The 24259-nt window shown below is 44.2% G+C and overlaps 1 protein-coding gene across 1 annotated transcript in view; it reads right to left on the reverse strand.

Annotated features, from left to right (window-relative positions):
- The window catches only part of htra4 (HtrA serine peptidase 4), a gene marked incomplete at both ends in the record, with an annotated part of 111736 nt that overhangs the window by 20515 nt on the left and 66962 nt on the right, over positions 1 to 24259 (reverse strand). The window contains 4 exons of the mRNA XM_084308130.1: positions 449 to 481; positions 981 to 1175; positions 6570 to 6774; positions 16479 to 16578. Coding sequence (XP_084164256.1) covers positions 449 to 481; positions 981 to 1175; positions 6570 to 6774; positions 16479 to 16578 — 533 coding nt within the window. The remainder of the gene's footprint in view (positions 1 to 448; positions 482 to 980; positions 1176 to 6569; positions 6775 to 16478; positions 16579 to 24259) is intronic.

Raw genomic sequence — 24259 nt, forward strand, 5'->3', positions numbered from 1 at the left:
CACGTCAAGTGGGCATATGAACAACACGTTGCTTGTGATGAAATTTGAGAAGGAGATGAGTGTGTGGCACCACCCCTGCTTATATAGGTAAGCGGATGGGGGTGTGGCCAGATGAATGCTGGCATTTAAAGGTACATTTGTGAAATTATTCAGTGTATATATGCTGAAGCGAGATATATGCAATGAACGCTGAGCGTGAGCTAGTGTGGAACAGAACACCATGTCCGCGCCTCCTTTTGTCCATGACTAACTACAACCTGTTTAATAGGTTGAACATATATCTGCTATCAGGTGCCATATCCTGGTACCTGTAACACATACATCCTCACCACATGCAGATAATGTATAAGACCTTGAGTATTAAATACACAAAACAGAATCACAACCTTGCTCTTCACGGTCCTACATGAAACAAGAAAAACATATATGCATATTACAATCATCTTACCAGGTTAACGAGTGGTCCTCCCGAGTTGCCATACTGTGAACAAACAGAACAACGGAATAGTGGCACGGTCTTGTCTTCTTGTGTTTCATTTGAGCAAAGAGATACAATGCAGGAAGTAAAGTCTTGAATAAATGCTAGCATGCAGACCAGGGTTGGGTTAAATTTACTTTCAATTGACCTATATTTCAAAAAGCCTCACTTGTGAATTCAGGAAGTGTATTTTCTTTCAGATTCAAGTCCTTAACCCTTTCACTACCACACTACAGAAGGTTAACCCTTTGTCGTGTGGCAGTGAACGGGTTAACCTTCTGTATTGTCGCAGTGAAAGGGTTAACCCTTTGGTAGTGTGGTAGTGAAATGGTTAAAGAACCTTTGGTATGAACATGTTGTATTTATCCAGCAAGCTATGGACATGTAAATGAAAATGAATATTCCATCATCTGCAAGTAAAAGGGCAATTTCTATTAACATTTTCACACTTGATTTGAAAGTGAATGGATCCCCGATGTGGACACACGTCGTGCACTCTCACGTTGATGATGGCGTCGGTCTGGATGTATTCCATGTCGACGTCCTTGAGGCCCAGCTCCAAGCCGGTGCGCTGTGTGGTGCTGATGATGCCTGTGGTGACGGTGTTCTGCAGGGAGAAGGGACTTCCCACCGCCACCACAAACTCCCCCGGACGGAGGTCGGACGACTGGCCAAGGTGGAGGACTGGCAGGGGGCTCTAAAGAAAAGGGCAGGCAGCAGGAACAAAATAGGACCTTATTGAGGGAAGAAGAAAAAAAAACAATAAAAAGATCTGGTCTGCATCCCCTTAACAATTGTGTGTATTGAGCCGTACTGTATTGTACCCATTCTGCAATGTGTTAAATAAAGTTTTCATTCATTCATTCACTGTAATGCTTTTCATGCTTGCTTGAATTTTGGGCAGATAAAACCACACAGCAACAACTGGACAATACCCACAAAAACGATATTCATGGGCAATTTGAGAGTTCAGACCTCAACCAAACAAGCATGTGGAGCCTCACAGCTCAGTGGATGAAAACATGAAGCCACGTTACAAAGCACAGCACTTCTGGCTCGCATTAGGCCTGGCAATTTTTGTTTGCCATGCTATGTCTATACATTGGTTTCTTGTTTGAATGCATTTATTTCTATTAGACCAGTGGTGCCCAACCAGTCGGCCGTGGTCGACCAGTAGATCAATGACATGTAATATAATTGCCACGAGCGATGGGATAATGTTAGCTGCTGGACAGGCTAAGCTAACTAGCGTTAGCCGTTAGCTTAGCGTTAGCCATTGCTGTAACCTATACTTTCTTGTTCGAATGCATTTATTTCTATTAGACCAGTGGTGCCCAACCAGTCGGCCGTGGTCGACCAGTAGATCAATGACATTCAATATAATTGATGCGAGCAATGTTACTAGTAAAAGGCTAAGCTAACTAGCGTTAGCCGTTAGCTTAGCGTTATCGTTAACCCTGCAAACCGCTCAAAAGCGGACTCTACAACAGAGTTCCATTCGTGAAAAAAGGGGGGTGGGTTATATTGACAAGGCTTGACAACAGAGGTTCAAATATAACTTCATATTTATTGGTTATTTGTTTCTTTTATATCAGCATCCAGTCTCCATTCTCCGTGTTAACACACTTCCTGTTTACATTTTCGAGCGTGACATCATCGCCTACGGCAAGCGTAAACGCTCAAAACGCAAACCGTAAACAGAACCCGGAGCGAACCAAGACTGAAGTGTGTACACAAACTAGAGGGGGGAGAGGGAGGGGGGAAGTTTGCATCCGACCCGGAATGAGGACGGTACGGAATGGAGCGGAACCGAATGGGTGAGTGAGAAAGGCCCCTCAGAAGCACCCAAACTATATTCATATTCAAAACGGTATCAAATGGAAATGTATGGATGAAAGAATTATCTGTTTCTTGCACGTTGACTGGAAGCAACTCACTGACACTCGACAGCGTTATTAGACCCATAGCTATACTATAAAATATAGGTTTAGCTCTACAAACTACAACTACGTTTACATGGGGTTAATGGACGGCAAGGCCAGGTCACTTCCCGGAAGGGGCGTGGCACTCAATGTGTTAAGGATTTCTGGGGTCAAATAGTCAACCCTACCACATTCTGCCTCTCAGAGTCACTAACCAGAAGTGGACCCAGACTTTGCGTCTGCAGCTGTGGACGCGACCCGTCATCTTCCTCATGTCAGTGTTAGCTTGTCTCTGCCTGCCTAGATTGACTTTATAGCCTCCACTCCCACAATTGAAACTTAAAATGTGCCTTCCGGGCCATCTGCGCGTCGGCGTGGCGTGGCCAGTAAAACACAGAATGATGGATTGCACCTGCCAGCCACGCCTATGTTATTTGACTTCTCTTCAAATGTAGGGTTAAGAAATTGTTGTATAATATCAGTTATCAAAATGGTTATCCTGTCTGATGGACGTCCTAGTGACTGAAACGTCTGATTTGACCAGAATAACGTTGTTGTTGTTGTTTTTAGCGGTTAGAATCACACCTCAAATGTTTTATTATCCCCTCTCTCCTCTCTCTCTCTCTCTCTCTCTCTCTCTCTCTCTCTCTCTCTCTCTCTCTCACATGGATAAATAAAGATCCATCGTATCTGAGCTCATCTCAACACCTCGTATCCTGCTATCCTTGGCCAAAGTTTAAAGGGAATTCAATATAGTGTATCTTTCCAACAATTTTATACAACTTCCTTCAGTGTTAAGGAACACGCTTGTTAAGTTGGAACACAGAGTTTTTGGCAGGCATAGCTACACAACACGTTTGCATTAATGACTTCCTGCCCTGTGGTTCCTGGCTCCAAAAAGACACAGCTAGATTCATCAAAGCTAATTCAGCCCATTGTGACATCACCAAGGGATGAGCACTTCTGAGCAGCTTGTTGAGGCTAATTTGAAGACTTCTGGAGCCAAACAGCCAGGAGTAGCTGTGGCATCATCTCCCACCGAGACCGTTAGGCAAAACACACCAAGTAGCTCTCGTGGTTAGAGAACGTTTCAATGCCAAATGGAGGAGCTGGTTGTGTACACTGTATGAAGTGGAACGTTTTTTTTCACGGGAAATCCACTATTATTTTTACAGATTACTTTTGTTTTGTTTTTATGGTAAATGCCATTAAAATACAGTAAATTACTTTTGATCAAAATATTAACCATTAAATAAAGGTTGTCCGTAAATTGATTTTTTTACAGTTTTAATTGTCTTGAATGTTAAATTACATTGAATTATATGTAAAAATACCTAACATTTTAAAATAATTTCCACTTTATTTTAATTTGGTTATTTTACTTTAATTTGACAGTATTTGGCAATCGTTGCTGCCAGACATTTACAGTTTTTTTTTACTGTTTCTTCTTGTGACATATGTTTATGTTAAAAAAAATATATATATATTTAAAAGCTAAAGCTGTCCATTTACCAAGTAACTAGTCTCTGGGGGAAATCAGAGACAAATGAACCATGTCAGAGAGAATACATTTTTTACGGACGATATTTGGTCGACTGTAGATTTGGCATTTTTGTGACCTTTTTACTGGGAGTGTTTTACTTCATACAAGTCCCAAGTGAACAACAGAATGACACTAAAATTGCTTTTATTTAAGAAATAAATACATTTGAGTTAAAGTGCCACTTTGCCAAAAAAAAATTAACAATAGCCTACTGTTTATTTGTACTGTAGCAGTCCCTATTCAGGGCATTTGTCTACATGTGACTAAAAAGTACATCCCTTACGTCCTCATAGACAGGACAGTAAAACTAAAAATGAACCCTATTCTCAATGTGGCCTCTAGCTCACACACTAAACAAAGTCTGTCCTCCTCTGGAGTGGCATGAAACCTTCCAGTCTCTAGGGCTAATGGTAATGTCCCTGTATATATCTGTGCACATAGCTAATGTTGATGTATATATCTGTGCACATAGCTAATGTTCTTGTATATATCTGTGCACATAGCTAATGTTCTTGTATATATCTGTGCACATAGCTAATGTTCCTGTAGGTATCTGTGCACATAGCTATGTTCCTGTAGGTATCTGTGCACATAGCTAATGTTCCTGTAGGTATCTGTGCACATAGCTATGTTCCTGTAGGTATCTGTGCACATAGCTAATGTTCCTGTAGGTATCTGTGCACATAGCTAATGTTCCTGTAGGTATCTGTGCACATAGCTAATGTTCTTGTATATATCTGTGCACATAGCTATGTTCCTGTAGGTATCTGTGCACATAGCTAATGTTATAGCTAATGTTCCTCCTGACTAAACTTTTTTTCAGGCCAAGTCATATTCTTATTTGAACCTCCACTGTATATTTGTATTTAATAGCGTTAGCGTTTTTAGCGTTAGCGTTTTAAGGGAACTAGATTATTTTGAACATCATTCCTATTGCCAGTTTGCTTTTACGTAATATCAATGCTGTTTTCAATTCATTAAATAAAACTGCAAGGGTTGACTCTAACTTTGTCATACATGCGTATATCAGCCTATGATTTATGGCAAAGTCAATCCCGCGGGGGTCCGTCATATAGCCTAGGTGTGTATCATATTTCATTTTCTAAATCCGTAGCCTATGGGGTTCATTTAAGGCAGGTCGGTCTTGAGAATTATAGCCTTATAATTGTGTTTTCGTTAGAAGGCTATAATAGCCTAATAATAATAACAACAACAACAACAACAACAACAACAACAACAAGAACAACAACAACAACAACAATGTGTTTTCAGCTGATTTTGTATGACAGCGCCTGCTTCAGAAAAGATTAATCACTATCAGGCTAAATCCAAACTTTGATTTGATTGCAATCTTGATTAGGCCATTTCAACTAGCTATTTCTAATGCTTGCTGCACATTAAGACACTTGTATAGGCTAATTTGTTTGTGTGAGGTTTATAGATGTAGGCCTAATAACGTTGGCTTGTGTGCCTATTTGTGAGCTCCAGCACAGACGTGATGGAATTCAAGTTCAAGTTTTTATTGATCACATAGGCAGGCTACACATGGCGTAGGCTACATGGCAGTGAGATTCATTGTTCTTGTATGCTCTCTATCGTATTATTGTTATAGGCTATTGTCACGAAAGGAAGTACATTATTTTCAATCGTGGCTTTATATCGTAGCCTTAAGAGAAGCAGTCTCCTAGCAGCTTCATTAATCCCGATCCGTCTCAGCCACAGCATAACTGAGACCGGTTATGGCAAAAATCATAAATAGACTACTGTAAATGAAATAGCCTATAACATTATAAAGGATAGGCTATAGCAGGGGTTCCCAACCTTTCTTCCCCAGAGCCCCACGATTCCTTGGAGACATAGGAATATGATATGATATAGGCTACTGGTCCGTCAGCGAGGAGGAGCCCACAGCGGCTAGCCATTTGAGAATAGGCTATTATGGCCAAACGAGGGTATAGGCTGCTAGGCTATAGCCTATAAATATTATTTAATGTTTTCATAAGCGTAAAGATACAAGGACAACAGTTTGATTAACGATCAAGTTAGTTTACTGTATGCAGGCTTCGCAGGGCTCTGTGTCTGTGCCATGCGCAAGTTACTGTTGCATAGTTGTAGCCAATAAAGGCCTATATGTAGGCTATGCTATTATATATATAATTTATATAGGCTACCTAATACTGACATCAAAATAGATTGTATGCCTCTACAAATCATATTATACCAGGTAGCCGATTGACGGAAAATCCATTGTGATTTGGAATCAAATCAAAACTTTAATCCCTGCAATCACTCACATGATCTGACTCAATCACTCACATGATCTGACTCAATCACTCACATCTGACTCAGTCACTCACATCTGACTCAATCACTCACATGATCTGACTCAATCACTCACATCTGACTCAGTCACTCACATCTGACTCAATCACTCACATCTGACTCAGTCACTCCCATCTGACTCAATCACTCACATCTGACTCAATCACTCACATCTGACTCAGTCACTCCCATCTGACTCAGTCACTCACATCTGACTCAATCACTCACATCTGACTCAGTCACTCACATCTGACTCAGTCACTCACATCTGACTCAGTCACTCACATTTGACTCAGTCACTCACATCTGACTCAATCTTGATGAGTGCAATATCCAGCTTCGGGTCCACGTCCCTGACCTTGGCGTCGTACTGCACACCGCTGCTTAGCTCCACTTTGATCCGCTGCTTGTTAGAGAGGACGTGTGCATTTGTGATGATCCACCCGTCCTCTGACATGATGAAGCCTGACCCACTGGATACAGGGATCTCCTCATCAGAGAACGGAAATCTGGAGGGAGGGAGGGAGGGAGGGAGAGGGGGGGAGAGGAAGGGAGAGGAAGGGAGAGAGAGAGAGAGAGAGAGAGAGAGAGAGAGAGAGAGAGAGAGAGAGAGAGAGAGAGAGAGAGAGAGAGAGAGAGAGAGAGAGAGAGAGAGAGAGAGAGAGAGAGAGAGAGAGAGAGAGAGAGAGAGAGAGAGAGAGAGAGAGAGAGAGAGAGAGAGAGAGAGAAATCAGGGGCGTCATTTTGGTATGGCTTGGCAAAAAAAAAAAAAAATTAGATTATTATTATTTTTTAAATTTTTATTATTACAATTTTTTTATGTTGATTTAGAATTTGAATGTCAGCATTATGAACGAGGCTTCAAACTATTTGGTACAGCCCTGGCATGTTTTGATATTGTCAATTATCTCACTTTTACTAGGTGACTTTTACTGTGACTAACTGAAATATGCCACAAAAAAAGGGAAAATGGACATACAGACGTTTTTTTATCAGAGGGCAGCAGAGACAAGTGATACAGGGACACAGGTAAGGTCTTACAATGGCTTAGTGATTATAACAGTGCAGTTCAGCATTCAGTAACCCATACTTTTTGTGAATGTGTTTTTGATACTATATTCTGTTGAACACACACCTCAAAACCGTACCTAAGGAAAATTGGCTCAATTGCAAGAAAAATAATAGACAGTTATGATATTACATTCTGCATAATTTGTATGCAAAATATTGTGGTTGACACATTTCTATATTAAAAATGCTTGTGTAGTCTTGTGTCAAGTGAATTGTATAGAAACAACTCACCAAAAGTGACTATTGCACAACTGATTTGACAAAAAAAATCCACCTAGGGGGGGAAAACACCCCCTTCACCCCCCCCCCCAGCCCCCCCCCCCCCCGCCCTCCGTCCTCGCCATACCTTGGTTTTTACTGAAATGACGCCACTGAGAGAAATACCAGGGTAGACTTAGTATAGGGGTGGGAATCTCCAGTTTCATCATGATACGATATTGATTCTTTGGACAACGATACGATATTTGCCGATATCACAAAGTCTGCCGCGATACGATACGATTCAGGTGCCTGCAATCGATATGAGACGATATTAGGGGTGTAACGGTACACAAAAACCACGGTACGGTACGTACCTCGGTTTTGAAGTCAAGGTTCAGTACAGGTTTTCAGTACAGTGGGGGAAAGTTTGGCCACTCAGGGGTGATGTAGTGCAGTGGTTCCCAAAGTGGGGGCCAGATGATGAAAATAAAAAAATAAAAATAAATCACATATATATTTTTTTATTATTATTTTTTTTATGCAGTCAGGCCACTGAACTTACAGGCCAGGCCAGTGTTTCTAGTTGCAGCAAAATATTTTCTGGTGGGGGACCCCCAGACCCCCCGCTTAAAAAGTGGCCTAACTGGGGCTATATTTTGCACTATATTTCCTGGCCTGAATGATTTCCCCAGTCCGGCCCTGGTTAAAAGCCTCCAATGCTTATTAGTGTGTGTGCGTTTAAACGTTTGCATGTTTCAACCATTATTTCCAAAAAAAACAAAAAAAAAACATTTATAATTTTTTTTTACCTCCTATAATAGTGGGGGTCGTGGCTCTCTGACACCGTTATTTCGGGGGTCGCGGCCTGAAAACTTTGGGAACCCCTGATGTTGTGTGCAGTAACTAATTGTACTTGTAGGGCTGTCAACGAATATTCTATATTGAAATTAATAATCGACTTGTAAAAAAATTTAAAATGTTAAATAATTATATTAGATTGTGAAAAAAGCAGCCCCCAGTGGGCGGTCGTTAGTGGTTAACATACTGTTGTATTCGTTCGGTACACTACACAGCCGTTCGGTACGGTATGTTACACACTGAAACGGTTCGGTACGGTACGGATACGTGTACCTTTACACCCCTAGATGATATTATATGCCCATTTGACATTTAAATTTTTTAGCTCTTCCAGACATTTAAATGAAAAACAATCTATTGTTTTTAATATAAATAGACCTCCTGTTCACTGTAAAGTGCCCCGTTTTGATATATTGAGCTTCAAACTTTAAGTAAATCTTTTTGGAACTCACAACACGCAACCTAAAACCCCTTCCTCTCCCAAACCGTTCCTACAATTGTTTTATGTTGCATGATGATCATGAATGCATTTATTATGTATTGTATTTTTATGTTTAAATATCAACATTATATGTCCATCCTCAGTACATTTACTATCAATATAATATATAATATACTCGTCTTCACACACACACACACACACACACACACACACACACACACACACACACACACACACACACACACACACACACACACACACACACACACACACACACACACACACACACACACACACACACACACACACACACACACACACAGAAATGGAGAATGCCCCCCCCCCCCCACCCTCCCCACTCTGCTGTTCTCTCTGTCTGTGGCTCTGATCATGGTTAGCTTGTTAGCTTACGCTAACGTAACGTTCATTTAGGTCTTTAGCGCAACGCCAACGTGGGCATAAAGGAATGGCGAGGATTGGAAAGCATGTTAGATGCATTTGACCTGTTGCGGAATAAAACAGCAGGGACTTGTTTTTGGTCGCAAAATAGGCACACTATCACACGCCTTGCTCTGTTTCAGACGCTACTGCTGTGCTGTGGAGCGGATACGACTCCATGGGATTTTCAAAATAAGAGTATTGCAATATGAATCGATCTTTTTACGTTGCATCGATCCTATTGGATCATTGATAATAGATCGATTTATCGATCTGGATCGATGTATCGTCCCACCCCTAACTTAGTATGGAGTATTGTACATTGTACGAAAGTCTTTCTCTGGTCTGCATCCCCTTAACAATTGTGTGTATTGAGCTGTACTGTATCCATTCTGCAATCTGTTAATAAAATGTTCAATCAATCAATCAATCAATCAATCAATCAATCAATCAATCAATCAATCAATCAATTCAATCAATCAGTAATAATAAATAATTAATAACTCATTACATTTATATAGCGCTTTTCTAGACACTCAAATCGCTCCCCACAATGTAGGGTGGAAATTGCCTCCTTCACCACCACTGGTAGCACCCAACCTTGGTCTACGCAGGCTCAATGACTGCCATACACTGGTACCAGGCACACATCACACTACACAACGGCTGAACGGCTCAGGAGACAGGGCTTGATATCAGCCAATTAAGGGGGAGGGATGATTAGGTGGCCTTGATGTCAGAGACCTGATTGGGAATTTGGCCGGGAACTTAGGTATATAGTTGTACATGGGGTTTATTGTTTTATTGTTTTATTGTGGATCCCCATTCGTCTACTCTACACCAAAGTGAGACTACTCTTCCTGGGTTGACTTAGGATAGGATCTGTATATTATACCAGGGTGGGCTATACATATGCACATACTTATTATTGATATACATGTCTCACCTGTTTTTATTTTATGTATCTACTGTACTATATATTTTACTTGTATATTCTATTATCCTGCCTGTACCTCCCCTCTCCTGGGCCCCGTTCCCCGTACCTGGATAACTGAGTTAGCCGGATAACTTTCGGTGAAGTCTGACTTAAGCCGGACTTTCCGGTTCCCCGAATCTGGATTGTCCAAATCACCATGACAACAGATCCAAAAGTTTGAGCCTGGTCGAAAGCAGGGTTTAAGTTCAAGTTAGCCAGATGAACCATCGCCACGCCCCCGCAAAGAAGTGACAGCCCGTTTCCTGAAATTATTCCCACAGTCTACGATCTGCATTATACCATTCTGAATTATGTTTTTGTGCTCCATTCTTCCAGAGGGGGCTTTTGAAATGTAAAATAGACCCAAAATGCTGATACTAAATTCACTTTGTCCTAAATAATGCACGTTATATATACCGTGGCGCTCGCTCGGTGCGATGTACACATTATGTGGTTATTTTAATTGTAACTGGGATTAAGATGTCTGATGAGATGCGCTGTTTGACGGATTTGAGAAATTGAATGAGCCGTTGACGTCACATTAATGAATGAGGATAAAGAGATAAAACTTCATTCAAAATAACGAATATTCTAAACACGGGTCTCTCGTTCATTAATGTATAAACAATGAATTTATCCCATCTGGCACAGTGGCGCAGCGGTAGTGCTCAATCCTGGCAACCCAGCGACCGGTGTTCGAAACCCCGTGTTTCCAATATAATTTTTTGGAATATAATATTAATGATTATACGCCAAAGTAGCCTAGTTTTAAGTTAAAATATTATAAATCTACATGCATTGAGGATGTCATTCTTTATATAGCTCTCAACGGGCACCAAATTGAATTATTCCTACATCGCAAAAAGAAGGGAAAGACTAGGTTTCGAACCCCGGTCGTCTGCGTGAAAGTCAAAAGAAGAACCTGTTACACCACAGTGGAGATAAGTAAAAGATCGACCATACATCAATCAATGGGAAGAGAGCCGTATCGTTATTTTGTATAACAGTTTAACTAATTATTTTCGCTAGCAAGATCTCATTGGATTATTCAATCCAGCAGGCAAGTTTAAAGAAATATAATCTGATTGATTGAGGTAATGAGGGACTTAAAATTTGCCTATAGATAACGCATTTAACTTGTCGGCGAGGCGATTGAGCCGTACTGCAATATGTTAATAAAGTTCTAAATCAATTAATCAATCAATGCCGCTAGAGAATCAGGATCTCTGCTATCGATACGTGCTGGCTTTTCAACTGGAGCGGCCGCGCGCACTTATCCTGGGTCTCAAGTCTGGCTTGAGTTAACGAGACTGAATCCACCTTCGAGGAACAGGAAAATCCCGGCTTCAAACATCGGGTTAACTGAATCTGGATAATGACATCTTGATCGACTTAGTTGAACCAGGTACGGGGAACGGGGCCCTGTGCTGCTACAACTCCAGAATTCCCCCTCTGGGATTAATAAAGATCATTACGTTATGTTGTGTTATGTTATCTTATCTACACACCTGATGTTTCATCAGGCTTCTTCACTGTCCAGCACACCCCTGAGGAAGGAGGGTGAGTTGGCTCGAAAATATTTTTGAATATGAGCCTAAAATAGATTGACACTGCGACCTTATACTTTGTAGTAATCATTCGATTAGGTTATATCTCTCCTGTACTCTTGAGTACTTTCTATTCAGCAGTCTATCTTCTGTCATACTCCTCACATTGTCCTTCTCACTGTTAGTTTGTTTGCATTCATTTATCTTTCCTGCAGGCTGTGTGTAATGATAAGCTCGACTGATTCTGACCGTCACACAGGAATATCCAACTACAACCACCTAGTGTAACGCTTAGCTTGTTGTGATTAATGCAATGAAAACGTTTGTCATTGGTTGGAAGGGAGTGGGGAATGCGTTGCCTAACATACATAAAAGGGTTTGTGGGAACGTGACAGATATGCCTGCAGGCCCTCGTCTAGGTTGCTGTCATGAAAATAGCTCAGAGCGCCGGCGTCTGCCTACATGTTGGCATGATTTTATACCGAAAATGGATACCAAAATTGCACTGCTCTGGTGGAGCATTATCGACACCCCCCCCCTGGCTGTGCTGCCACATCCATCTCATCACAGGCAGCTTCCTGCTGAGCAGTGAAATGACTAAACATGCACATGTGCCGTGCGCCATGGTGCTCGAGTTGAATGAATGAATGAATGAATGAATGAATGAATGAATGAATGAATGAATGAATGAATGAATGAATGAATGATTTTTATTTCGGTCTTCTTTTACAAAGCAATGTACAGTAGTAGATCATTTATAAAAAGAAAGAAAATTAAAAGGTGTAGGCTGCAGCCGAGGCTTATAATTGTCTACCCTTTTTACATTATTTACAAAAAAAACACAATTCAGTACATCATTTTGCAAAAACAAAGGGTTACAAAAGTTTCATAGTTTTATACAAAATGTATACACATTTATTTATTTGCTTTTTATATATATATATATATATATTTTTTTGTCATGATTTTAGTACAGTTATGTTATAATAAAATAGAATTTGGATAATAATAAGGTTTTATATTTATGTATCACCTTATATTTGAATACTTTCTTAAATGTATGTATCGAACCACATTTTTACTTCGTTGTCACAGTTATTCCATAGTTTTACCCCTTTAACAGATATACATAGACTTTTTATATTTGTCCTTGCCTTGAGTTGAAGTACATATCAAGACAGCAAGTGACAGTAAGACTGGGGGGGTCCTGTAGCCAGATTGCTCGCAGCGTATCAGAAAATTGAGCTTGTTGTCATTTTCCACAGTACCGAGAATGATTCCCTCTGTGTCTCCTACCTTCTGAACAGCTCTAGATGGACCAGGTGTCTCCTACCTTCTGAACAGCTCTAGATGGACCAGGTGTCTCCTACCTTCTGAACAGCTCTAGATGGACCAGGTGTCTCTTACCTTCTGAACAGCTCTAGATGGACCAGGTGTCTCCTACCTTCTGAACAGCTCTAGATGGACCAGGGCCCTCATTCATCAACGTGGACGTAGAACATGTTCTATTTCCACACGTAAGCACAGAATGTAGAATCAGTGCACGCACAGTAAAATCGGGATTCACCACACGTGCGTACGCAGGTTCTACGCACACCTGTCATGATGAATATGACTTTGATCCTACGTTTGAGCTCGTGCACTGTTTTAAGTATTTGCATACCAGAACCGCCCCGATTAACCATATACGGTAATGGAATACCCCCATGAAATGTGGAAAAATGGACTAAGCCGAGGGAAGCGTGTTATGAGAACGGTGATGTCGGATATGATATCTATTAACCATTGCTGCCTGGGCAGCGCAAACACTAATAAAGACCATTAACCACTGTTTTGCCGTTGCCCGTTAGTGTCATTAATGCATGCTGGAATAAGAATGCCTTTCTTAATTTATTTTTAATATTAATAATTATTATAATACAATAAAAGACAGCTCCGTCTTTTAATACACATATATTGTACAGTAACGTCAAATAAATACTACAGTCCCCGCTGAAATAAAGGTTCTGCACGCACATACCAGCAGTGATCTACAGCATAAAAGATAGCCACTTTATAATACTATTCTGAGTAGATAATCCATCTGTATCGCAACAGAGTCACGGATCTGGTCGGGGCAGGTATCATTATGTCGGGAAAATCCTTATGAAATAAACAAAAGTGAATTAAAGAATTTAAAAACAAAGTTTAGCATATTAAATTGTTTTATAAGCTCATAGCTTTTTTCGTGCTGATTTGAGAGGGTCCAGCTGCAGAGCCGGAGAGCAACTCTCAGGGCCAAGATAGCACTTATACTATTTTGAGAGAGACAGCAGAGAGACAGACAGCAGACAGACAGACAGACAGACAGACAGACAGACAGACAGACAGACACTGTTCCACAGTGTGTGTGTGTGTGTGTGCGTGTGTGTGTGTGTGTGTGTGTGTGTGTGTGTGTGTGTGTGTGTGTGTGTGTGTGTGTGTGTGTGTGTGTGTGTGTGTGTGTGTGTGTGTGCGTGCGTGTGTGTGTGTGACTACTAGTCTAATAGTAGAGACTCAGCCCCCCCCCCCCCCCCCCCCCTCTGGACCACCTCCTAGTAGAGACTTCTCTAGGAAGAAGACGAAGATGAGGATTAAGGCGAGACACTGCAGGTGAATAGGCAAATATACTTTTTTTGTTGATTTTGAGATTTTGTTATATTTTGCTTCCTAAACATGTCTTCTATGAAACTAGTGACAATAAAACGTCAATAACACACATTTAGTTGTTCATTTTACTTCATTTTGCCTTATTGCATCCATAAATGTCCACATATTTAATGGGGAAGTGCCTCATTTGCATATATAAACATACATTTCAGAAAACTTGTCTCTACTAGGAGGTGGTCCAGAGGGGGGGGGGGGGGTCTCTACTGGGAGGTGGTCCAGAGGGGGGGGGGTCTCTACTAGGAGACTAGTGGTCACACACACACACTGTGGAACAGTGTCTATCTGTCTGTCTGTCTGTCTCTCTGCTGTCTGTCTCTCCGGCTCTGCAGCTAGACCTTCTCAAATAAGCACGGAAAAGCTTTTAAGCTCATAGCTCCAATTTGGGTCCCAAATTGCGGTACAAATGAAGGAGGTGTCTCGGGTAGTGGACTCTAGTTAATATTATGTTCTCTCTGCAATTAGACTGCCCCTCATTCATCCCTATCTGATGCTATCTCTGAAAACAGTTCCTGCGAGCGCAGTCAGTGCACCCCATAACGCTATATATATAAACCTGCATTCATTCGGAGAGAAAGACCTATTCCACATGCTATTTAGGGTTTGACAATAATTACACTAATATCGCTATTTCACAATGAACTATAATGAATTACGGGGGTCATACAGAACACGCGCCAGTGTCTTTATTTCCGCGTTGGAACGAATGCATGTACTGAGGAGCGCTTGTGCGTAGTAACGATATTCTACCACTGCGCGTCAGCTAAGTGTGCTCAGAGCTGTGCGTAGACATAAGCACAAAGTCAAGTTCAAGTTGAAATTGATGAATCCCACTCTTTGCTTAGAAATGATCGTACGCACAGGGTAAGCACAAATCTGTGCGTAAGACACGTTGATGAATGAGGGCCCAGGTGTCTCCTACCTTCTGAACAGCTCTAGATGGACCAGGTGTCTCCTACCTTCTGAACAGCTCTAGATGGACCAGGTGTCTCTTACCTTCTGAACAGCTCTAGATGGACCAGGTGTCTCTTACCTTCTGAACAGCTCTAGATGGACCAGGTGTCTCCTACCTTCTGAACAGCTCTAGATGGACCAGGTGTCTCCTACCTTCTGAACAGCTCTAGATGGACCAGGTGTCTCCTACCTTCTGAACAGCTCTAGATGGACCAGGTGTCTCCTACCTTCTGAACAGCTCTAGATGGACCAGGTGTCTCCTACCTTCTGAACAGCTCTAGATGGACCAGGTGTCTCTTACCTTCTGAACAGCTCTAGATGGACCAGGTGTCTCCTACCTTCTGAACAGCTCTAGATGGACCAGGTGTCTCTTACCTTCTGAACAGCTCTAGATGGACCAGGTGTCTCCTACCTTCTGAACAGCTCTAGATGGACCAGGTGTCTCCTACCTTCTGAACAGCTCTAGATGGACCAGGTGTCTCTTACCTTCTGAACAGCTCTAGATGGACCAGGTGTCTCCTACCTTCTTAACAGCTCTAGATGGACCAGGTGTCTCCTACCTTCTGAACAGCTCTAGATGGACCAGGTGCCTCCTACCTTCTGAACAGCTCTAGATGGACCAGGTGTCTCCTACCTTCTGAACAGCTCTAGATGGACCAGGTGTCTCCTACCTTCTGAACAGCTCTAGATGGACCAGGTGTCTCCTACCTTCTGAACAGCTCTAGATGGACCAGGTGTCTCCTACCTTCTGAACAGCTCTAGATGGACCAGGTGTCTCCTACCTTCTGAACAGCTCTAGATGGACCAGGTGTCTCCTACCTTCTGAACAGCTCTAGATGGACCAGGTGTCTCTTACCTTCTGAACAGCTCTAGATGGACCAGGTGTCTCTTACCTTCTGAACAGCTCTAGATGGACCAGGTGTCTCTTACCTTCTGAACAGCTCTAGATGGACCAGGTGTCTCCTACCTTCTGAACAGCTCTAGATGGACCAGGTGTCTCCTACCTTCTGAACAGCTCTAGATGGACCAGGTGTCTCCTACCTTCTGAACAGCTCTAGATGGACCACCGCCGGCGCGATCTTATCCACCACGTCGGCTATGAAGTTGAACTTGTAGCGCATGCTTCCTGGATTGTGGGTACCTGTGAGGATACAGTAGAGTGGTCACTTGAGAATAATATATACACTACAGTCAACTTTGTTTCTTTCTAATTACTATCAATCTAATCTAGTTGCCAAAATGACTCAATGATGCAACACTACAAAGTATAGCTAGTTAGGAAATAAAATGCATAATTGGAATTTAATGAAAATTGTATTAACCCTCCGACCTGTGGGGGCGCCGGTGTCCCTGGCCGACATTGCTGTCTTTCAGAGGCTGTGGTGGGCTCAGTTCTAACGCTAGAGTGATGATACTGGTATCATTTGAAACTAGACAAAATAATCCATTGGTACAAACCACGTCATGCTAGCTTGTTGGGTAGTTAAATAATGCTTAAGTTAGCCGAGGCAAAAACTGGCATGGCCAATTTCAAAGGGGTCCTTTGACCTCTCACCTCAAGATGTCTGAATGAGACGGGGTATATGGGTGCCCACGAGTCCCTTACATCCACTTCCTGCTAATCCCATACAATACAAATGTGTTATTTTAGTATATTCTAAATGGTGTATTTGACTATTTCTGCATACAGGGGTTCCTAAACAGAAATATTTCCCATTGGACCGAAAGCCCATTGGTCCAACAGTCCGTTATCCAGAAAACAAAAAAACATTCGTCCCAGAGTGCAGTAGGGCCATTAGGCAAATGATTTCCCCTTAATATTTCATGTATTAACCCTTTCACTACCACACTACCAAATGGTTAACCCTTTCACTGCGACAATACAGGAAGGTTAACCCTTTCACTACCACACTGCCAAATGGTTAACCCTTTCACTGCGACATTAAGGAAGGTTAACCCTTTCATTACCACACTACAGAAGGCAAGTAGGCTTCTGTGCCTATGAGGACAACAATAGGAATGAGGAGCGGCTGGGTGGCACAGCGGACTAAGCGCTCGTCACCAACGTGAGAGACACTGGTATCAAATCCGGCTGTCATCGTTGCCTCCGGCTTGGCCGGCCGTCATACTGGCTCAATTGGCAGAGTCAGCGCGAGGGCAGCCGGTGGGGTGGTATTCTGGTCGTTGTAAACAGCGACTCCTACAGGTCGGTCAGGGCGCCTGCACAGCGAGGGAGGGAGAAGGTGAGGGTAGTGTGACCTCCCACACATTACACCTCACCAATGAGAGTCCGCGCTGGCAGGTGAAAAGATGCTGCTGGCTGTCTCCTATGTCCCGGAGGAAGCATCTGATAGACTTCAGGGCTCCCTAGACCGACCAGTGGGGGGCACATGCGAGCAATGACCAGGAAGGGGGAGGGGGGAATTGGCATAACGACTAAATTGGGATGGGAGAAAAACACAGAAAAACAGGAGGAGAAAAAGTGGATACAAAAAATTTAAAATAGGAATGTGGACTGGCCTGGGTCATTAACAGGCTTGTGAGAGAGGAGACATTGTGAATGTGAGAGAGTTGTAGATGGATTGGTAAGTGTGCCAACAGGCTTTCAGTCCAATGGGAAATGGTTTGGTCTATTGAGCTGTCGGAATAAGTTTAGTTTATTTATTTATTTTCTACCCAGGGACAGTGCACATTAATCAACATCTTCAGTTTCCACATCAATGTAAATGTGCCAGATTTGAGCTAATGAGCTAGTTTTCATCTGTAGTCCCTGCCTAACATGCATGTCTTTATGGTGTGGGAGGAAACCGAGTACCTGGAGGAAACCCACGCGAACACAAGGAGAACATGTAAACTCCACACAGAAAGGCCCCCTGCTGGGGTTCGAACCCAGGACCTTCTTGCTGTGAGGCAGCAGTGCGGACCACTGAATAATAATAATAATAATAATAATAATAATAATAATAATAATAATAATAATAATAATAATAATAATAATAATAATAATAATAATAATAATAATAATAATAATAATAATAATAATAATAATAATAATAATAATAATAATAAATTGAATTTGTATTGCACTTTTTGTTCGCTGGGATCCCAAAGTGCTACAGGGTTAAAACATAGTTAAAAAGAATTAAATAGTTATTAGTAAAACAAATAAAATACAGAATAAAAATAAGAAAAAAATAAAACATAGTTAAAAACATAGTATAAACAGAAAATAAAAAATACAACAGCACAAGAAAAGAAAAAGAAAAAGCTAACAGTCAAAGGCCTTTTTAAACAGATGGGTTTTCAGGCCTGCTTTAAAAGAGCCCAGGCTCTGTGGTGCCCTCAGCTGGATGGGGAGGCTGTTCCACAGGCGTGGTGCAGCCGTGCAGAAGGCCAGGTCACCCATGGTGCAGAGCCGGGTATTGGGGACCCGAAGGAGCAGGCTACCTGCAGATCTCAGGGTACGGGTGGAGGATTGTGGAGTGATGAGTTCCTGAAGGTAGAGGGGTGCGTGTCCGTTTATGCAGTTATATATTCGTACTGGCATCGCGTCCCGCTCTTAAGCCATATCGAGATATACCTCATCTCCTGTACCTATTGTACTCCATGAACGAAAACAAAACACCCAAAACACTTGACCAGGCCCCGCCCCAGTGGCCTACTATAAGACACCGGGCGTGGTCACCACTCGCCCTTCCTCTTTTTCGTTTTCCATCATGGCGGATGCTTGCACCCTGTGTAACTAGAGTTTATGATCTGCAGAGAGAATTTAAACAATGCCGGAGATTTGCCAGCCCCTGGAATCTTCTCAGCATGTTCCGACGGCGCTCGTATGGGTTCTGCGGGCCTGCAGCTGGATGCATTTCGATGCATCTCCGCTTCGGGTCTGTACTGAGGTTTCCTCGTTTTGTTGACAGCAGACAGAGGGACGACGTGTGATGTGTAGCTATCGAGCTACCTCACACTCAGGTAGGACTGCGCCGCTAGGCATTGACGCTGGTGTTAGTAATGCTGCTTATTGTTCTGTTAGACAACCGAGTTGTGTATCGGCGCAAGGGGCAGGATGTCTGGGTGAACGTCCCTCTGAGTTGGACGTTTTCCAGGCTATCCTGGAGCGCGCGGCTAACGCTATGCTATATGCTGGGTACTGTCTTTTTTTCGATTCCCCGCTGTGGGATGTCTTTCGTAAAGTCTTCCCTCCTCTTAAACCATTCATGCTGATGGTCAATCGGTGTCTACTGTTGGGAGTATTGCGGGGACTTTTGTTTACCTTTTTCATGGGTGAATGGGCTGAGGTCTAGGGCTGGTGTGCTTTTTTGTGAATATTATGAATGGTATGCAGGACTGGTTTCTCTGGTCCGCATCCCCTTAACGTTGTGTGTATGGGCTAGCCCATTCTACAGTGTATTGGTGGTGTTTTTAGTTCATTTATTCATTAACCCCTTCATGGGTGCACACCGCAGTGGAGGTTGCTGGTTGCAACCACCACTGGTGCCCCGTGTTTATGAAGCAGGTGGCATCAGTCCTTTGCCTCTGGCATGTTGAAACAGTGCCCCGCCCGGCCGACACCATGAGGTGAGTCGGCCCGGCGGGTGGCTGGTGGGCTGTTAAAGCCTATACCGCCACGGTATAGAATTAGCAGCGATTAGTGACTTTGTTCGAATTGCTGTTTTTTCTGTCAAAAATGGTGTCTGGTGGCGGGGCCATGAGGGCCAGCCGACGTCGAAACATCGGGGGTTTTTGACGTTATTAGCTTTGACCTAGCCGCAAGCTATAACCGCAGGGAGGGCTAGGATGCTGTCAACGCTTGTTTACAGACATCTTGGTCCCTCTCCGCAGAGGATCTTTGGTCTTCCGCTGGAGCGTGGGCGGTATTTGTCCTAGGCCCCACACAGCCTCACGCCGCGCAGCCAGAGGTGAGAGCACGGCCTCGTCAGCGACTTGGGCGAGGCCCTCGACAGGCGGCCATGTACCCTGGGCGTTGAGTCAACAGTCCACGAGGCCGACAGCCTTGGCGGCCGAGGGATCGGCCATATTGGATGAGCACGGCCTGAGAAACCGTCGCCATCCTGCCGCGAGCAGCCCGCTCTCCGATCACACCCTCCCGCAACACCGACGGAAAAGGGGCTCTGATTTGTTTTCCTTCGGCTGCGGGCCGTGAGCCTTCGTTGAAGCGCATGCGGCCCCACGTTTCGCTTCTCATGGGGACAGGGGCTGACACCCAGTTGATGGCTGAGCCTGGGTCTGTCCGTGAGAATGTTGTGCTGTCAAGCGGCTCCCACACCATAAGCTGTGTTTGGTTGAGCCTGGTGTTACGTCTGTCAACTACAAGTGTTGTCAGCAGGGGGGCTCGAGACATTTTTTGAGGCAAACAGTGCGGGCTTCCCCGACCTCACCTTCGCCAGGCCGGGTATCACGTTGGTGCCTCCCACTCCTGAAAGATTGGCAGTGGTCTCGCAGGCGCGCATGATTTGGGTGGTAGTAATATCACTGCAGGGCTATGGTGTGTAGGAACCCATGGGGGCCTCACACCTTGCATGTCCAGCTGCAGAACAACTCCTCAGCATATTCTGAGGGGTGTTCAGTGGGGGAGCTTTTGTCACCTAGTATGATGTTAGCTTCCCCCGTATCAAACCGGTCCTTTCTGTCGGGGTCCCCCCTTGGGTGCGATTGCCTCGTGGGTAGTGTCAGGGTCCGATGTCCCGACTCCACGGAACGCTCTGCTCGCACGGGTCCAGGGTTGGCTATGCACAGCGGGTGGGCCCGGGCCGCCTATCTACAGTTCCTAGCGGACCTGCGCCAAATGGCGGCAGGTGCGTTTGGAAATATCATCACATATGGCTACAGCAGTACCATATGTCGAGGTGGATGGAGAGAACGCTGAGGCGGGGACTTGTATTTACACAACCCCACCCGTTTTCGGGTTTGGTACAGACCCTATTGTCAGGGTCACCAGCAGTGACAGCTCTGGTCAACGAGATCCAATCTCTGTGGACGAAGCAAGCCATCGTTGTGGCGTTTTCCTCCTGGTATTCTCTGGTGCCCGAGAAATCGGGAGGGGGGGGTGTCAGACCCATGCTGGACCTGTCCCATGGGAAGTGTAACTGAGGGGTACAATTCCCTGACTGTATTGATAAGTATGGTATCATTAAACCACTACCGCTTTATGTACTTTAATTACTGGCCATACAGTACATGATATATAAATATGATGAACACTTCCCACAATGAATCGGTTCCACACAAAGGTGTAATCAAGTATTTATTGCAGCAAAAGGTACATAATATACTTCTCTATTTTACTTTGGATGCGCTTATAAGGCAAAGGAATGTGCGTAGGCAAATCAATAATGAATGTCCATTCTCTGGTTACGCAGGAGGTAATTATACAACCTGAATCTTAGGGAATTATATCTATGGTACACTAGTAATATATAGCGGGAGATACTGGAAGGGTCCCCCCGGTTGTAAGCCAGCAGGGGTAGAGGATCTGTCGGTAGTAGAGAGTCTGGTCAACGATGACTAAGGAGACTCCAAGTACAGGAGACGGTGCAATAGTCTCTTGATCCACAGACGAATACAGCTGTTCTCCGTAGACTGTAGCTCCACAGTGAAGAAAGCTAGCCGGCCTCAGGCTCTCTGAGGCGCAGACTCGACCTGGCTCCTCACAGGGTAAATCCCACACGTGTAGGCGTCGGCGATTCTCCGCTCCATAAATCACAGGACCAAAACAAATATAATCCAGCCGCAAAGGGCTATGTAGTCGTCGGGTAGATTAATCCAGTGTACATGTCCACACGGTTCTCGTCTAGGTCTCCTCGGGTGAAAGCGCCATGAAAGCAGCCCAGCCTGGATAAGCACTCTAGCTGGTACGAGGAAGCGTTGGTGATGCTGGTCACTGTAGAACTTTAGCCGCACGATACACTATACACAAATAGACTATTACTGACTTAATAGAAATATGTCGCACTCGACGGTATAGCGCCAAACTCTGACAATTCAGTTATTAATTCGCACGCGGTCTCAATGCTCTATTTGGGGCCAAACAGGTCATACTCCACCGCACGGAGTATCGTGGGTGAGGCTTCAACTTATTGGGTAACTCTACTTCTGTATTCACCTGCGCCATATTTATATGCACGGCGAACAATCTAGTGCCAACCTCATTTCTGTCTCATATCCCTGGGCAAGGCCGGGCATGTACAGACATGTCTTGACGGTGGCCTTGAACCTGACTCTGGAGGCACGGCTCTGGCGCCTGTGGACCGCTGTCCAATAGGAGAATGAAATATTATGGTCTGTACTAGGCTAAAGGGACATTCCGTGTATATGTACAAGGAATATACAAGGGATATCAAACGATATACAAATACTATGCAATATATATCAATCAATAAATATATATATTCGGTTTAATCTGATCCTTTGTAACAGCCGCCTCCTAATTAGTCCCACCTAATTAGCTAAGCAGAGACAGATTAACCGCACTGTCCACTACTCAATGTCTGTTGTGAGGGGTCGGGCAGTTCACAAAGTCATGGGGTCATGGTCGTCATCGATAGTATCGGGGAGCCTTGGCAGTTCTATTAGCCTCGCCACGGGTCGGGTGTAGATCCGTCCTTGGACGAGCACTTCGGCTGCTCGGACCTTTCCGTCGGCACCGGTGATCACTTTGCTTACGCGGCCAGCCGGCCACATAGCTCGGGGTAGTGACTGGTCGATAATCATGACGACTGTTCCTTCTGTCAAATTGTCTCTCTCTTTCACCCATTTCTGGCGGGTCTGTAGAGACGGTAGATAGTGGAGTAGGAAGCTGTTCCAAAACTTGTCAGCCAATACTTGACTGTACCTCCACATTCCTCGGCCGTTCGCTTCTTCAGGCCTGTACATTGTCTGTGGTAGCGCGGGGTCCAGCCGCCCAATCAAGAGTGTGTTGGGGGTGACTGGGTCGACATCTGCTACATCACTTGAGACGTAACCGAGGGGCTTTGAGTTCAATACTCCCTCGATCTCCGTGAGGACTGTCATTAGGACTTCTTCCGCCACGGTCTGGGCCCCAAGCACGGCGTACAGGGCTGTCTTTATTGAACGTACTTCTCGTTCCCAAGTTCCACCGAAGTGAGGTGCGTTCGGGGGATTAAACTGGAAGTCAATCTGGGATGGAGCGAGGTGGGTCTTAAGTTCTGGGCCCATAGCTTGGAAGCTCTCTCTCAGCTCTCTTTCTCCGCCTTTGAAGTTTGTCCCGTGATCAGACAATAATATAGACGGTTTGCCTTTCCGCGATGTGAATCTTCGGAAGGCCATAAGGAATGAGTCTGTGCTCATGGTTGGAAGGAGTTCTATATGCATCGCTCGGGTGGTCATGCATTTGAATACAATACCCCACCGCTTCTCGGTTCCTCTTCCTTTCTTTATATACAGCGGGCCGAAACAGTCCATACCAGTGGAGTGAAAAGGCTTGTCGCCGAGTCGGAGGCGACAGGGAGGTAGGTCAGCCATCCGGGGTATACTGGGCTGCGCTCGCCACTTACGACAGTCTAGACAGGTTCGCTGGAAGCGCCGCACTGCTTCTCTCCCTTGCAGTATCCAATAACGACGTCTGATCTCCGCGAAGACTCTCTCTGCCCCGGCGTGATGCACATCCTCGTCGTATTTCTTTATGATCAGCTCTGTGACCTTGTGTCGGCTGTTTAAGACTATCGGGTACTTGACGTCATCCGGTAAGTCTGGAGCTCTCCGCAGACGACCACCCACTCTGATGAGACCATGGGCGTCGCTCTCGGGGGCTAGGTGGAGCAGTCTGCTGTCTGATGGGACGGGCT

Source organism: Notolepis coatsorum (genome assembly GCF_963971535.1).
Source record: "Notolepis coatsorum genome assembly, chromosome: 2".
Classification (NCBI taxonomy): domain Eukaryota; kingdom Metazoa; phylum Chordata; class Actinopteri; order Aulopiformes; family Paralepididae; genus Notolepis; species Notolepis coatsorum.